The sequence below is a fragment of the Rhinoderma darwinii genome, chromosome 3 (assembly GCF_050947455.1).
Source record: "Rhinoderma darwinii isolate aRhiDar2 chromosome 3, aRhiDar2.hap1, whole genome shotgun sequence".
NCBI classification, from domain to species: Eukaryota; Metazoa; Chordata; class Amphibia; order Anura; family Rhinodermatidae; genus Rhinoderma; species Rhinoderma darwinii.
In genome coordinates this window covers 263484224-263502232 of record NC_134689.1, presented here as the reverse complement: position 1 = coordinate 263502232, position 18009 = coordinate 263484224, and the positions used below count along the sequence as shown (strand labels likewise).

The window sequence follows — 18009 nt, the reverse complement described above, 5'->3', positions numbered from 1 at the left end:
TGAGGGCTTGATTTTTGCGGGACTAGTTGTAGTTTTTCGTAGCACCATTTACTTTGCCATATAATGTACTAGGAAACGGGAAAAAAAATATTTGTGGGGTAGAAAATGAGACAAACACTGATTCCTCCATGTTTTTTTGCGCGCCATTTTTATGGAATTCACTGTGCAATTAAAACCACATGTTAATTTTATTCTATGGGTCAATACGATTACGCCAATACCAAATATATGTAGTTTTCTCTATATTTTACTACTTTTACAAGTAAAAACCTAAGTGTAAAAAAGAAAATTTATTTTGCGTCGCCAAATTCCGAGAGCCGTAACTTTTTTATTTTTCCGTCGGTGGTATAAGGGCTTATTTTTTGCGGGATAAGCTGTAGTTTTTAATAATTTCATTTTGGTGTACATGCGACGGTTTGATCACTTTTTATTTCATTTTTTTGTGGAAGATTAGGTGACCAAAAAATAGAGATTCTGGTGCTTACACCACGGCGTTCACCGTGCGGGTTAAATAATGATATTTTGTGATAGTCCAGACTTTTACGGACGCGGCGATACCAATTATGTTTATTTATTTAATTTTTTACTATGCTCTAGGGAGAAAATGGGAAAAGGGGGGTTTTTTTAACGTCGATTTTTTTTTTTTTTACACAAAAAAAACCAACTTTATTTAACTAATTTTTACGTTTTTTATTAGTCCCCTAGGGGACTTCAACCAGTGATCATTAGATCGCTTGCACGATATACTGCAATACTAATGTATTGCAGTATGTCGTGATTCTGACAGGCATCTATTAAGCCCTGCCGGGGGTAAGGCTTAATAGGTGCACAAAGATGGAGGATCTGGGGGACTTCGTCAGGCCCCCAGGCAGCCGTGCCAACCAACGGCTCCCCCAGATCTCGCCGCGGGGGGCCGTTGGGACATTACAGGGGGTTGCCCCCCTGTTTTTAGTAATTTAAATGCCGCGATCTCTATTGAAAGCGGCATTTAATGGGTTAAACAAGCGGGATCGCGCTAAAACGCGATCCCGCTCGTAACCCGGAAGTGTCGGCTGTAACACACAGCCGACACACTCGCTCTATGGAGCGGACTCAGCCCGTGAGCCTGCTCCATATTCCCCCATCCGGCGTGCGCCATATATATACGGCGGATGTCGGGAAAGGGTTAATATTTTTCTTACAGGCCAAAATAAACAATGCTGGAATTTCAGTACTTGTCACATGATGAAAAAAATCATGAAGTTAGAAATGGGCATTTTTTTATGTGAAGCCTTAAATAATGTAGATATTCCCAATGAGCAGTCTTGTACTGATGGTATAGTTTCAGACATTGTAACAATAATCTTATGATTAATGTAGAAATATATTTGGCTTGTAGTTTATTTACACAGGATGAAATATATAAGATAAGGAACACTACCTTCCATGATGTTCTTGTCGCTGTCACTGATGCATTGGAAAGCACAACTCAGAACAATGTCTTCGTCTGGAAGAACGGTGAGATTCTTAAAATGATTGTCCCTGCAATGGCTTTGTCAGTCATAATGTAATAATTGTGTTACTGGTGCAATTAAAGTGATAGTTATTATGTTTACCACATTGAGATGAATTTTTTCGGCAACCGCTAATTATTTTCCTAAGATAGGCAAAGTTCTAGAGACATTTGACTGCATTTCCTGGGATGTCCCCTATGTTCTCCTTCCATCTAAGTCAGCCGCTTGATCCCCTCTGATTGTCTTCCTGTTTTCTATGTCTAGTCTCCACACGTCTTAGTTCTAGGATCACTTAGAGTGGTATACAGTCACTTCTTGAGTCTTTTGGTTGCGTTAGCTTTCATTCTATTGTTATTCTATTGCTGTGTCTTTACCAATCTGAAAATAGGCATCATGTCCATCATGACTCTGTCCATCGTATATTTGAGAAGTAGTCTTTGGGATCCCGACCCAAGTTTTCCTGTTCTCTGCTGTTTTGAAGTTTCAATAATATCAGAATTCAGAACCTGACGATTATACAGAGATGAGTGGAACTACATTGGCACTATCTCTTCATGCAGATGTGATCTATCATAGACCACTTTTGTAGGAAGTTCAATCCCTTGTGCCAAGAACTGATTGACATGTAATGCTTCTTTGAAAAGGAGGTTCTTCAGCAGCTGTTGTGTGTTGATAATAATAATAATATTAAATAAACAACAAGAAAATAAACCATATTTCTTTTCTCAGATGATCCATGTCCTCAACCCAAACAGCTAAAATCTGAAGATATGGAGAAATGTGTTCCTCTTATGGTCACTGACTACTTTGAGGGATGTGCTGTTGGATTTGGATTCTCAATTGCAGCTCTATGCTGTTTCCCTATCGGTAAAAAAAACATTATTTTATTTATTTTTTCGATACACTGTTGCATGAATGCATTGTAAAAATATGTGAATACTATATCATTAAAACAAATGGAGGTAATTTATTTAACTGACACATTGCAGGTCATTATAATTTTTAGAAGTATAAATTGGGTGAAGGCTACAAAGTAGTAGTAGTAAAAATTTGTCGGCAATTCAACAGCCTGTTGCTTGTATAGCGTCAATATATTCAGTTAACGCTGTACAGACATTGACATCACTTACACCAATCCCTGTCCCCATATCTCAAATACATACATACATGCTCGGCCCATTTAATAGGAAGCCAATTAACCTATTAGACCTCCTTCACTTAGTGCAAATTTGGTCTGTATTTTTTATCTGCATTTTTAAGGCAAAACCTAAACACAGGAAAAAATTCAGTGGAAAGATGTGTACTTCTTTTTTTTTTTTATGCACTCCAAGTTTTGTCTTACAAATATAGATTGAAAAACACTGACCAAATCTGCACTGTGTGAAAGTGATGTAGGGTATTTTTGGAGTGTGGAGGAAACCAGAGTAGATGAAGAACACGAACACGGGTAGTACATACCATGTCTACGCAGATGTTGTCATTGGTCCAGCCCAGGACCCATGCTGCAAGGTTGCAGAGCTAAATAGTGAGCCTTAGTTTGTGATTATGCAGCAGGAACAGAGAAAACTGTCAATGTGTCTAGTTATTATGTAGTAATCCTTATTTAATAGTCATAGCTGCATCACAACCATGTAGCCAACTACTAGACTACAGTCACTGTAGGTAACAAATCAAGAGTGAATAATGCTGCCTAAAATAATTTAGGTATAGACAGAAGTTACAGAGGTACACAGCTACTTTACAATCAAACATGTATTCTTTGTCTGCTCATATAGATAATATTACTACAAACACTACATGATTCAGTCAGATGCCATCACGTTGCCACAAGAAAGTGATGATTTATAAACCATATTTTCTGTTATTTATTCTTTTCAGTAAGTTTAATTATTGCATTATTGGTTGCAAAATATCGGAAACAAACTTTTCTCAAAATGCAGCCAAAAACTGAAAGTTTTGGAGTCAGTAATTTGAATAACAGAGAAGGATTCCCAGGTACTGAGCTGTTTGTTTTTATATGTGCTTTATAAATATATTGATGATGTATTACAAGGTTTAGTTACTGAGTAAGATCTCTCCATTTCTGAAAGTCAAAATATCCGCTACTGTATAGAATATAATACAGGGTATGTGTTGGTATAGTATGGTATAGTATGGTATGTGTGGAAAGGGGTAGCACCAATATCAAGAATGAGATTAGCAAAATTCTAGTACAGTGGTCCTTCAAAGTACAATGGCCTCAGGTAACAATATTTTCAAAAAACAATGGTGTTTCCTGGGCCATTGTTACTGTTATTGAAAGCACCTTGAACATACAATGCCACAGACAGTCCAGATCTGCGGTGTGTGTGTAATTTGCTGGAAAATTCAGTCAATCAGTATGTACTCTTTACTGTTAAAACACCTGCATAACACTGACCGGGCTGTCTGGTATTTCTTGTCTACAATACAGTTCGATACTGCATGTTCTGTAATGCTTTTTTACCTGTGCCAGGATTTTGGACACCAGATAAGGGCAGCCCCATTTTATTTTTCTCGTACAATGTGTACAGTACAGAAATCTGAAGAAGCTCTTGAACTCATCATACTGTAGAAAGTGATTAATAGCTTCTTGTAGCTCTTTTTTTTTTACTATATGTAAGGATTTTCTTTATCCGTGTTAGTTATCTACTTTAACTTTATTGTTCTCTTTTTTGTTTTTGTGGGCTTTGGAACCAATTAGTAGTTTTCCATAAAGCCATGGGCTCAAGTGATAATATTTTTGACTTATAATGTTTGTCCCGGAACCAATTAATTTTGTAACTTTAGGGACCAATGTAGTTAGACCAGTACAAAGGATATTCATCTTTAAAGCTAGTGTTTCTGCAATAATAATACTTGATCACTTCAAACAAACAAGCAAAGTTTGGGTAGATAGTCGCTATTAAAATAAGTTACTTTCTTAGCAGTTGTATAGGGGGTGCAGCAGTAGGAGTCACACCCAGGCACTGGCATCTAAGATGGCCCAGAGGCCCCTTTGCCCCCTAAAAAGGAACCAGTAAAAATATAGCACATGGTAGGTGGGGAAGCCTATTACAGGTTTTGCATTTGGACTCAGGAGCTTCAAGATATGCCTCTGTTTCATACTAATTGTACTTTTTATTATTCTTGTTAGAAACGTACAATGTATTTCAAGATGTCTACATTTTCAATACAACTTGTCTTTCCAGCCTCAGAATGGTGTGGAGGGGATGAGCCTTTCCAACATGTTTTCATTCAGTTGCATCCAAACCAAGTCATTAAGGTTGAAGATAGTAAGAAAACTAAGACCAGGACAATCAATTTACAGAACCAACAGAATGTAGAGGTCACCCTATCAAATAATGATGGTAGCAGAGTTGCCCGTGTCAAGATCCCCAAAGAGTATGATCTGGTAAAATTATTGATTTATTGTTTTTAGTGTTCATGCATAAAATGCACTTGGTTAAAAGGATTGTCTAGTATTTCAGTTCAGCTTCATTCACTTGAGTGTGGATTAGCTGCAATACCAGACACAGATAATGGATAGATGTGGCGCTATTTCTGGGGGGGGGGGGTAGATGCTTTTTGTTTAAGATCCTGCATAACCACTATTACTGATAACAAATTACTTTTTCATATACATGTTTATAGACATGCTTGTATAATACAGTTAGGCTGGGTTAACACATTTATTGTTGCGTTTTTTACATGCATTTTTTTTTTGTTTTGTTAGATTGTCTGTCAATAGGAGTTCATTAAATAAAACAAAATCAAACGCATGTATAAACTGCAAAAAAATCCACCCTTAGAGATTAAAGTTTGCATTTTGTTCTGTTTTTTAGCTTAATCTAGTTTTGTGCATGTCTGTTAGCCACTGATATCAGGTGACATCATGCTCCGTTGTTTCCATTATATTTTAACCACAGGTGCTCTTTTTTAATGACATTGAGAATCGAACAGCCTTCATCGAAAAGCTTAAGCAATTTTTTACAGAAAGTAGAGTTTCCTATACAGTTACTTCATTGCGAGAAGGGGACCTCCTAAAAGAATCATTTTCCAAGAAAAGGAGACAAGAGATGCTGGAGACGTTTTTCAGAAATTCTCTTTCCCATGTGAGACATTTCAAATATTTAAGATTTTAAGGATTACGTTGAAATATCATAGAACATTTAGTGGGGGAGAAATGTAAAACAAAGTCCTGTATATGATCTACTAGGGGTTACATAGCAGTTAGTATATAAATGTCAATCTATACTTATGATCAGATATGAAAACCTGAAGTCGCACAGCTGAGAGATTCTGATGACATTTCAGCATTGTGAGAAACTAGACATGGACCGCACAATCCACAGTATATACGTTGATCTGAGCCGCTAGGCATAATTTAGAAACATGAACATGAGGTTCTTTGTAAACATTTTGATCAAACGGTATAAGCCCACTTGCCACTTCACGGCGACCTCTTTAAAGTGGGTCCCTACTCTAGCGGTTGCAGCACCGCATGGCGGCTACCGCCACCGCAGCACCGCTCCTGCAGAGGGAGCAACCCAGGGGCCCAAGAGCACCCATGCCTTCAGACCGTGCCAAGCCTCCTTGGCTCTGGGCCACGTCCCCCCACAAGTGCAGCACTACAGCAACAGACACCACCATACAGCACCACAACATGTGAACAGATGGAAAGAGCTCACCTTGCCATGCGCCCCCAGTGGCCAAACTGAGAGCACAAGCAAGAGCAGGAACACTTGTTCTGACTTCTGTTAGGTGCAGTATTGTTATGATTCAAAGGGTTAAATACATAGATACACACATAACTGCCACCATTCAAGTCAAAAAGATTGCAGATACTATCAGGATTAACATAAAGTCTACATGACAACACTGCACTTAACAGATATAAAAAGGGGACACATCGTCATCAGAACATTTTATTGTACACTATATGGCCATTTTTTATTTTCTTCTGGTAATTCTCATTAAAATTCATATAATCATCTTTTTCGATTTAGGATGTTGTCCTGCTGTCTTAGATGCCACCTTTTTCAGGACTTAAAAAACCTGCAGGGTAGCAAATCTAGTAAATTCAATATGACATTACTAACTTTACAAGTCACCATGTGGGCACTATAACTTTGTATTTATTTGCCCAAATAATGGCAGTCTCTTTGTACTGTTTGAATGTGTATGGCCACAATATGGCACTATATGGGCACTGTAAGGATCTATATATACAAAATATTTCACTTTCTGGGCACTGTATAACATTATGTTGGCACAACATGGCTCTATATGGGCACAGTTTGCCACTAAGTATGCATGGTATTTTACAAGGTGGGTACTATGTGGCTCTGTGTAGACAAAGTACTAAATACTTTTTGAGCATTGTCCTAAGAAATACTTACTTTATAGTGCATTTCCTTAGTTGTAGTAATTGGTTTATGATTGACGTATGATTAAATGTGTATTATAGAAATTAATGTTTTCACTCAGGTGTTTGACATTGAGAAGATAGATGCAGGAGTAATTCACAATCAGGACATTTCAGAAGCTCTAAAGTGTGAGTTGTCAAGGGAAGAGTTTGCAGAATCATTGGGGCTCAATCCAACTGCCCATTTTGTAGAAGCCATGTTTTCCATCGCAGACAAGGATGGCAATGGCTACCTGTCCTTTCATGAATTTTGTTACATACTGTGTATATTATTGAAAGGTAAGAATTATATTTGAATAATTATTTGTCGTGCAATTTTTCCAAACCATTACTTAGGTGTGAATGTCAAAAATACAGTTACAGTACATTGAATAATCCTAAGGAAAGAAATAAAAATGAACAATTATATACTGTAGTTATAAGAGAAAATTAAAATATTGACATAAAAGTACAGCATGTAAATCATTATGAAATAAAAATGTTATACATTGCTTTTTTATATAAACTCCAGAGAGAACAAAGTCCTCATGCCTCACCCATAAGAAGGCTGTCTTTATTATTAGTATTTATAGGAATCCACTTCTCTTCAAACGCAGCCAGCCTGTGACGTTGATATTTGCATATGTTGTAACTGAGCCAGTCAAGAAACTTTCCCATTCTCTTCTGTTGAAGTGTGACTCATGTCCGAGGAAGTGTCACAAATACAATTTGCGCACTACATGCATCAAACAGGTTAAGACATGTCACCACCTCAGACTTGAGTTAAATTTATGATCCAGCACTGGCCTTGAAGGACACAATGAAGTAAAAGCTAAAGGAAAGTAAACAAAGTAGTTATTTGTAAAGGTCCAGAAAAGTTCATATATAACAATATTATTTAAAGCCATATTTGAATATTTAGTGTGTTTCAGCTTGATCCTTCTAGTGAGCATTCTGCATGATTTATTCCATGTGTTATTTAAATAATTTTTTCTTATTTTGGGCTCTGTGGAAAGTTTAACAACTTTTTTTCTCATTTTAGGCTCTGTGGAAAGCAAGTTAAAATTTATGTTTTCATTGCATGATTTTAATGGAACTGAAGTCCTCACAAAGGAGCAGTTTACTCAAATGCTTAGGTTTGTAAATTATCTGCATTATTCATTCAGTTACTTACAGATGTTTCCTTCCTTAACTCTAAACACAACATATCGCGAGATGCATGGCGCGAGATGGTAAACACACGTTAAAAAAACTTATACCTCCAATGGATGCCACCCGTCACCCATCCGTCGCCAATAGACTTCGATGTTAAAAAATTTAAAAAGTTGAAATGTTTTTTTACTCGATGGCGCGAGATCTGATTAAATTGGTTCCATGACAAACTGTGTAACTTAACGTTAAGAAAAGTTAAGGGTGGACACATCTGTACATTAAAATAAAGTGCAAACTGCACAAATACATACATTACCATCAATAAATACTGACATCATGACATTTCCATATTTTATATTAGTAATATTTGTATTATTTTTACTATTGTCAGGGTTCCTTTCCCTGTAATTTCCCACCGAATAACCACCTCTGTAAATTTGAAACTGAGTGCATGCGTAGAAGAAATACACCAGACAGAGAAGTGTTGGTACAGGTCCTCTCTCAGTGAAGTAGGAAATGCAACTGCACTTTATTACCCAAGAGTTACAAGTTTTCTCTGATGTGGGACGTGCTTAAGCCCCATTGGTTCTATTCAGTTGTGAGTTCATCTGCACATTCCTCTTGCATTCCAGGGTGGTGTCTCTATGGGCGTTGTCCCAGATGCCGGCGCCATCTTGTTGCATAGATTCTTTGTGAAATATACAGATATGTAGCTTATGTAAGGGTAATAATGTTTTTGCAAGCAATATACATGCTAATGATCCCTCACACTATTATTATTATTATTATTATCATCATTATTATTAATAATAATACCTGACTAGTAGATTTAAATGGGTCTTTCTCAATAAAACATCTTAGACTAACTGGACACATTCTAAAACATATCCTACTAGGAGACAAAATAGCATCTATTGCCGGTTGTAAATATGCTGCTCCTGACAGGACAGGAACTCAATTCAGAGAGTAATCTGACTGTGGCTTTATGCAGTCAAGGAGGCCTAGAAAGTTTTCATTTGTTAAAACTACAGTAGGGTGGGTGGTATGTAGGAATGAGGAAAAGAGGCAGCTAGATAGATAAAACCCTCTATTATCTCAAAATGCATTTTTAGGGCAATTTAAAAGGGATGTACTTAAAAAAACAACTCAAAACAACTCCTTCAGGCTGGGACTATATGGGGACTTTCTGTAGCGTGATACTCAGTTCATGATGAGAGAGAATGATAAAACATCTCGTAGAATTGCAGAGTTCGGGTCAGAAGAGCTTGTGTGCCGTTAATAGAATTGACAAAAAGTTCTGCTAACCTTTTTTCTGAAACACCTTGTTTTCTTTTAGGTCCTTCAATGAAATATCTAATTTTCTTTCAAGAGATCAAACAGAGCAAGTCATTGAGAGCATGTTCATTGAGGCTGGGCTTCAGTCCAGTCAACATATCACATGGGATCAGTTTTACTCTATGTTTAATCAACATTCCAATATTTTAAATCAAATTACATTTCAAGGTAAAGTGACCAGGACATTATATCACTGAAAGCATCCATTAAAGTGGCCAATAATAGCATATACAGTATTATAACTTGCAAAATTCTTCTACATATGGATATGTTTACATTTGAAGTGCTAAAAAGATTAAGTCATGTAAAACGTCATCCATTTCTTTGTTCAACATTTTCTTTGTTCAGGTATGCAAAAATTCAGTGATGTCAAAATGTCTTTCAGATCACCAACATCAGACATAAATTCAACTTACAGTATTTACACCTACAGTATGTCTTATACAAAGGTCTCATACATACAGTATACCACTGAACTTACATACATCCTAAGGACTCCTATACACATCTGCATTTATTGCCAGTGGTTCTAAAACTTTCTGAGGCGGGGACCCACTTTTGGCTGAGACTTCTGTTTGGGACCCCCCACTACTGTACTTAGCCCCATTTCATCTGACGTATATCAACATCATTGGTAGTTAGGTGCTGGTACTTAGCTCCATTTGAAAAAGAAGTCCTTGCAACATAGAAAGCAACAATAATTGTGCAGGGGATGGGGCGGGCTCATGGTCTCGTGCTGCTGTGCATCACTGATGCCCAACTATGGCGGCTGATTTTGGGTTATGTGACCCGACCCGTCCATTAGAGGCCATCGGAGTCATAGCTAGGGGTTTTGGACAGGGGGGAGAAACACATCTGAGTGGGCCCCAACCCAGTGGGCCCACCACACAATATAATGACCGCTTAGTGGCCCCCACACAGTATAATGCCCCTATAGTTTCCCCCACATAGAATAATGCCCCTACAGCTGCCCCAACACAGTATAATGCCCTTATAGTGCATACCTACACAGTATAATGCTTCCAAAGCTGCCCCCTACACAGAACAATGCTGCATCCACACAGAATAATGTCTCCATAGCTGCTCCTACACAGTATAATGCCCCCATAGTTGCCCCACACAGTATAATGCCCCTATAGCTGCCCCAACACAGTATAATGCCCCTATAGCTACACTCATACAGTATATTGCCCCAAACTATCCCCACACAGTATAATTCCCCCATAGTTGCCCCACACAGTATAATGCCCCTATAGCTGCCCCAACAAAGTATAATGCCCCTATAGCTGCACTCATACAGTATATTGCCTCAAACTGTCCCCACATGGTATAATTCTTATATAGCTTCCTCCATACAGTATATTTCCCCATTGCTGCCTCCACACAGTATAATGCCCCCACAGATGCCCCCATTCAGTATATTGCACCATAGCAGCCCCCCATACCAAGTATAATTCCCCCATATTGCCTAATAAAAAAATGACTCACTTATGTCCATTCCCACAACAAGTGGAGGAGATTCTTCTGCTTCTCGGGTCTGTGCAGTGTGTGGCTTGGCACAGACAGGCGCGATGATGTCACTACATCGCGCCCATCATCTTCTTGCTCTAGCATTGGATTTAAATGCATCTGCACACAGTAGAAACCGGGACATCGGTGAGTGTCTCAGGATCCTGTGGAGGTCTTCACATGACCCCCCAGGAGGTCATGACCCACAGTTTGGGAAACGCTGGTCTATGCTACCTTCCCTATTTTATTTTATTTTTTCTTAAATCGTTTTTAAAACCTTTCTAATATTAGGGTAGGAGGGATAACATTGACCTAATACACCACACACTTTTAGTGTTACCATTCTACCACTGGTGATCAAAGAATTGAGTATGCTATATCCCAGAATGCCTGATCCTTGTTTCCGCCCACTGAGAGATGTTGGGGGACGGTCAAGCTGCCCTCATACACCTTAGGTTGTGAGATCTGCTGAAATCATCGGAATCTACTGACAGTGTGTAGTGTCAGTTTGTTCCCTGGGGAGACAAGCAGCACTTCCTCTGCAATAAACATGCATGCTTGCATGAGCCAAGTTTGCATGTTTATAGGGAAGTCCATCTCAAGTGCATGGCCAGTTTTAAAGTAAGCAACTTGTAGTAGGTTTTTGAGTACATATTTTACATGGATTTTGAGTACTTTATCATATTGGTGTGCTTACTAATTAGAATTAGTTTGCATTAGTGGTGGTTAAATAGGCTATATTTTAAATTTAGTTTCTATTTTTGTAGACCACATTTATCAGTAATGTAATTCCCATTGATAAACGTAATACACTATGGCCCAATTAAGGTAGATTTTATTATTTCTGAAAAGTATTGTATTTAGTCTATTGTAAAAAAGTATAATTTTTGTGGTAATGGTAACTGTTGTATAATATAAATAATATTCAGACTGCATGTATTGTTCTCTTTATCAAGGTTCAACCATTCCATTCAGCAGTCACAATATTTCCAGTAAGATTTCATTTATAGACAAAAGAACCAATGAAAATGATCACAGGTAACACATGTAACCAGCATGTCTATTCTTAAAACCTGAGTCATATGCCTCTTCTACATAAATTGTCTTTTCACTAAACATTGCCACATACGTTTAGTCTCAGCTCCTTTATGTGTGTCAAAATACATATATATGATACTTACCTTAAGAACTTAAGCAGCTTGTGATCAAATTATACACTATGGGTCAGATTTAACAAGGTATTTACTCCAGTTTTTCAGATGGGGTTCAGCGTCGCATTCTGGGTAACACATTTATCAAGCTTTCTGCAATTTTTCTGTTAAAAAAAGTGTCCAAAAACAATACCAACGACCATGGGGGACAGACTGGCACACTGTTCATATGGTGTACCGCTATTGATAGTTCTCCCACAATGTATTCTGTACATGAAAAAGTATATGAATAGTTTACAGAATACAAATCTCACTACTCATCTTCCCTCATCTCATGATGGGAGTTCCTGCATTTGTTCATTCCCACTTTTCATTCCTAGTAAGGGCAGGTTCAGACGTGGCAGAGTTTTTCCGCTGCAAATGTTGGTGCAGATTTGAGGCAATTACGCAACGAATCTGCAGCAACATTTGCATATTTGACAGGTAATTCAGACGTTGCAGAAAATACAGCGGACTTGCCACAGATTTCAGTTTTTGCATTGCAAAGGCTGAAATACGCAGTGAAATTCCACTTCTTCACCGCAACAGACAGTGCATGCTGCGGACTAAAAATTCGGGAAACCGCAGCCTTTGGTCTGCAGCGGAGTTTTCCGCAACGTCTGAACTAACTTGCCTAAAAATGTATTGAAACAAATGTAAAAAACGGAAGAAAGAGAGAAGGACGGCATGACCCTCGGGCTGGTGTTTGTAGTAAGGAAGAGTCCTCCGCTAGTTCACACTGCTAGGGAAATCTAGCTAGTTTGCTCCAGAACCCTTTTTCCTCATAGCAGCCAAATTGGCTGCCTTTATGGCACATATCCCCTTCCAGATTATGAAGTTTTCGTACAATTTTTTTTTTTAAAGTTTACTGAAGGTTTGAATGATAATTCTTAATATAGCTGCTATGGTTTTAGAACAGATTGATGTTTTTGAACTACCTTTATATCTGGACTGACAATGAAATAGTGATAACGGTTTATTTTAACAGAAATGATGAAAATCGTGCAGAAATATCGGAAATGGGAGGACAGGAACTTCGAAACAGACATGGTAGAACGTATGTGTAACTGTCATATTTATATTTTGACATAGATCATGTAATAAAATGTAATAGATATCTCACTAACTGTTTGTCCCACAATTTATTTAATAGGAATAAGTACAAGCTAAATCAACCACATGTATTTACAACAGCGAGAAGAGAAAAATATGAGTCAAGCAAAATCCGCCAAAAGATGCAGCAATTTAAACGATTAATTGAGAACTACCGGCGGCATATTGTATGCATAGTAATATTCTATGGAATATCAGCTGGATTGTTTGTAGAAAGAGGATATTGTGAGTATGATACTATGACATTCATTTCAGGAGGTGTATAAGGCAAAGATAAATGAGGCAAATTTATTTGGAACTATTTCAAGGAAACATCTCATATATCTAATTTTAGTTTCATTCATTGCATTTAAAGGAGTTGTCTATTCACGGACAACCCCATCCAGATTGGAAACTGCAGCAAATCATAGCTCCCCTCTATGATGTACATAGGCCCTAATAGATTTTGCATTGGAGCCGAGGAGCATCAAATTACTCCTTTTGCGAGAATAATATACACTCTTTTATATATATATATATATATATATATATATATATACATACATATGAGCTTGTACCAATATCTGACAATTCTGAATGTTTCTGTATTCCACAGATTATGGTTTTGCATCTCCAGGAACTGGAATTTCTGACACTACATATGTGGGGCTGATAATTTCTCGAGGTTCAGCTGCCAGCATTTCATTTATGTTTTCCTATATCCTTCTGACGATGTGTCGAAATCTTATAACCACCCTACGAGAAACCTTCTTGAATCATTACATCCCATTTGATGCTGCAGTAGACTTCCATCGTTGGATCGCCATGAGTGCACTTTTCCTCAGCAGTAAGTTCATCTCATAAAAAAGTGATGTGCAAATGAAACCAATATGTTGAATAATTGTCAAATTTGTTTATTTCCTTTGTCTCCTTTAGTTTTGCATTCACTTGGCCATTTAGTCAATGTCTACATCTTCACAATCACTCCTCTAAGTGTCCTCAGCTGCCTCTTCCCTACAGTGTTTGCAGATAATGGGTATGTTAAACTTTAGCATTTACGTAAAAATATTAAATGTTGGTACTTTAACTACAAAAGGATATGCTGCCAAGTTTAAGCTTAAGTGCACCGTTGTACACTATTTTACATTGCAATACTTTTATTTTACTGATCCTGAGTTACAGTCTACATTATAGCCCTGAGCTGCATTCACAGTGCTGCTAGCTTTTATGGGGGTTGCCTGATGTAGAAAACACCTGTCCATATTCTCTATTAGGGCATATGGATGTCAAAGATGGCAAGTCCCTCACTCAGTTATATCTCTATGACCAAAAGATGAAAGCCAATCTGTAAGAGGGGCTCCAGCTCTGGCGGACTTGAGTTATTCATGTGTTACAGGTATGGTCAATAATCTGAATGCCTGACATGCAATTCTACATTTACCCTGTAGCAGTCGCTGCAGAGGGAATTTTTGTCTGGCTGGAGCTGCCCCCAATAAAATCAGCTGTTTGCTGGGGTTGTGGGGAACCTGATCCTCAGCTGATCTTGGTGCTAGCTCCCATAAGAAAGGGACTGTCGGTGGTGAGACAAACGGTTTAACAGAATCAATCAATGGTGTCAGACACATCTCTAACAGCTTAACTGAGCTCTTACAATGCAGTAGGACAGTTAGTTTTGCCTACAGCAGATTACTAAACAATTCCTTCCATAAAGGCTACACTGCCGAAAATGCAAATGAACGGAACAAGCTTTGTGCTGACATTGAGTCAGCAAAGAAATGCTGTGAGATTTTAGCTCTGAAGCCTGCTGAATTGTGAATGTAGCTCTGGGCTATAACACCTGCTGTAGCAGAGGATGCAATGCAATGTTTTCAAAATAACTGTATATGTTAACTGCAAAATGGTGTTCAGAGGTGGTGTTAAAATATTTTCATTAAATAGCTATGTGCACCTTTGAAATAGATTGTTTTAATAAAAATGTCTATCAGTGTGTTTTGTACAACTTTCTAAATACTTTTTATTAAAAATAATTTTTACTTTTTGAGATACAGCTGCTTTGTGTCCTGTATATAGAACAGCTGTATCTAGTGGTGAAACCTGCATCTGTCAGGTCAGCAGGACTGACAAGTTCAGTTTCAGCGGGTCCTGCGTGTCAGAGCTGTTACTGATCATATCTAAGTTCATAACTTACATGTGATCGATAACAGGTGGATCCTGTGTGTCAGAGACACGCAGGACCCACTGTCACTTAACCCGTCAGTGCCGCTGGCCTGACGGATTTAGGTCTCAGAAAAAGATACAACTGCTCTGTATACAGGATACAAAGCAGCTGTATCTCAAAAAGTAATTAGAAAGTTGCACCAAACACAATAAAAAGTCATTAGAAAGTTGCACCAAACAAACTAATACACATTTTTATACATAAAAAAATAAAAATAAAAGGTGTACATAGCCTTTAATGATTGCTATGAACCATGAATCCTCTTTATTTAAGGACCAGTAAAGTTGTTATTTTATTGCCATCTATTTTTATGGCAATAATTTTAAAATTAAAATAGTTTTTTAAGTCATCGCTTCTTTATTATTGGAAAAAGCTCGCTTGTAAATGGAGCATTTCCGATAATAACAACTCATTATATAATTGCTTTCAATTTAAAAATATTACATTATATTGATGCTGATCTGAGATTACTTTATTCCCATAGATCTCAGTTTCCACAGAAATATTATTGGTGGTTTTTTGAGACTGTACCAGGTGAGTAATTTTGGAACACTTGGCTGCCAACAAATTACCATGAATAGATTTTGATAACATGAACGTGGTTTCGTAATGTAGAGACTTTTTCTTTAGAGTTGGTAACTTGGCAACTGCTCAGTGTTTTTTGATTGAGTACATGAATTAATGAAATGTCAATTAACTTTTTTTTTATAATATATGAACTAATGACATCATATTGTTAAGCACTGCATGAAATAATTGGTATCAAAGGTCCATGGTCTGGAGTTATTTTGGAAAAGTGACAATTAAAAAGTGTTTTCCTAAGTACAAGCTGCTTCCAGTGTGATGCAACCATGTATGTCCAGCCTAGATTAACAGAAAGTTCAGGAATACCTGGCCCAGGGCTGACAGCTTGTAGGAGTGAAAGACACTGCTTTGTGTCCTTCACATTTTAAATACAGTTTCTAGCGTTTCCTTTCATTGAGATGCTCCATGCAAACATTGGTGTATTTAACATTGTAATCACGGATGACTTTGTTATGCCGTTCCTCTCTTATTCCTCTTAAAAATGAATAAATGAACGACTGGGCATTACCATTTCACTTGTCAAAGGGATGTATCCCTACACACTCCAACACTATCCAATCAGTGCTGACAGTGTCAGACTGTGTAGGGACACACCCTATTGAAAAAAGGAATGGTAACGCCAAGTTGTCAATTTATTCATATATTTTCAGGAAGAATAACAGAGGAATTAGAAAATTACAGCATTCTCAGAAATAATATTCCAGAATTTATATTTCAAGGGGAATGCAGGTTTTTACTAAGACAAACAAGTCAGAAGAGCTAAACGATTCTCTTTAATGTTTTTATCATCATATCTTCACAATAGATTAGAAAGATATTGCGGCACATTGTAGTAATAAAATGACTGTATAAACCTGTAAATACAATTTACTTATATAAGAAAAAGGATAGTAATCTACTTTCCCCTGTGTTAATGCAGAAATACAAGTATGCTAAAAATTCTACTTAAAATGTACCTAATTTTTCATGTTTTTCTAAGCATAATGTACTGTACTTAATAAGGCTAGAGAGCTTCATGTTCTAGTACAGAAAACTGTTTTTCCGCAAACACATACTGGTAGAAATGTCAGAATAAGAAGTGGAGTTACCATTCCTATTCCACTTACAGGTATGACTGGAGTCCTGCTTCTAGCAATAATGGCTCTGATGTATGTGTTTTCTACCTATTATTTTCGACGTGTCAGTTTCCGTGGCTTCTGGATCATTCATCATCTATATGTTATCTTCTATGTTTTGGTAAGATTATAAGAAAAATGGTACAAAAGAAATCAGCCCTGAGCTGGTATAAATATTGGGATAAACTAACATATTTTGGTATAGAAGAGGAACGATACATTAAGATAAATATATTGGAGATTATATAGTTATCTATGGTAGCCATTCAGATTTTTGAAAGTTGCGAAGATTTTACGTCTCCATTCCCATGTGTTGGATTTACATATTGCAAATCCAACACGTAAGTACTATATGATCCATGGAAAAAAAATCGGAGGCACTGCAAGAGTGCAGCAAATCTGCGTGAGGATTAGCACAATGGTCATTACATTTTTTTCCATGGTGCAGACTAAAATCCATGCAGAACAATTTCCATAGTATGTGAACGGGGTTGCGGTAACCCCATTCACATACATGCGATGCGATTTTTTCGACACATGTAAACGGGGCCTAAGGATTTTATACGTGACCCATACAAGCTCATACTTATTAGGGCACGTTCACACGTGGCGGAATTGCTGTGGAATTCTGCTGCAGACAGTCCGCAGTGGAAATCCGCAGCAGACAGTTTGTCCATTGGTTTCCACACCTTTTTAGTTATCTTCGTGCAGACATTGCGCAAAACTCCGCTGCGGACCATAGGCTGCGGTGCAGAATTTTCTGTCCGCAGCATACACTGTCTGTTGCGGACTTGATGCGTACATTTTTGCGGAATTTCTCCATTGACTTCAATGGAGTTTCAAAATTACGCAATGAAATACGCAGATGTAATGTGTGTTGCATTGCGGATTGCTTTCAGGAACAGGATATTTCATC

The 18009-nt window shown here is 37.6% G+C and overlaps 1 protein-coding gene across 1 annotated transcript in view; it reads left to right on the top strand.

Moving 5' to 3' along the window:
• The window catches only part of LOC142748065 (dual oxidase 1-like), a 45099-nt gene that overhangs the window by 19431 nt on the left and 7659 nt on the right, over positions 1-18009 (top strand). The window contains exons 13-27 of the mRNA XM_075855189.1: positions 1379-1497; positions 2223-2360; positions 3372-3488; positions 4703-4905; positions 5420-5605; positions 6981-7197; positions 7940-8033; positions 9386-9552; positions 11850-11931; positions 13072-13140; positions 13237-13421; positions 13792-14022; positions 14112-14211; positions 15878-15927; positions 17087-17214. Of these exons, the coding sequence (XP_075711304.1) occupies positions 1379-1497; positions 2223-2360; positions 3372-3488; positions 4703-4905; positions 5420-5605; positions 6981-7197; positions 7940-8033; positions 9386-9552; positions 11850-11931; positions 13072-13140; positions 13237-13421; positions 13792-14022; positions 14112-14211; positions 15878-15927; positions 17087-17214 (2086 nt within the window). The remainder of the gene's footprint in view (positions 1-1378; positions 1498-2222; positions 2361-3371; positions 3489-4702; positions 4906-5419; positions 5606-6980; positions 7198-7939; positions 8034-9385; positions 9553-11849; positions 11932-13071; positions 13141-13236; positions 13422-13791; positions 14023-14111; positions 14212-15877; positions 15928-17086; positions 17215-18009) is intronic.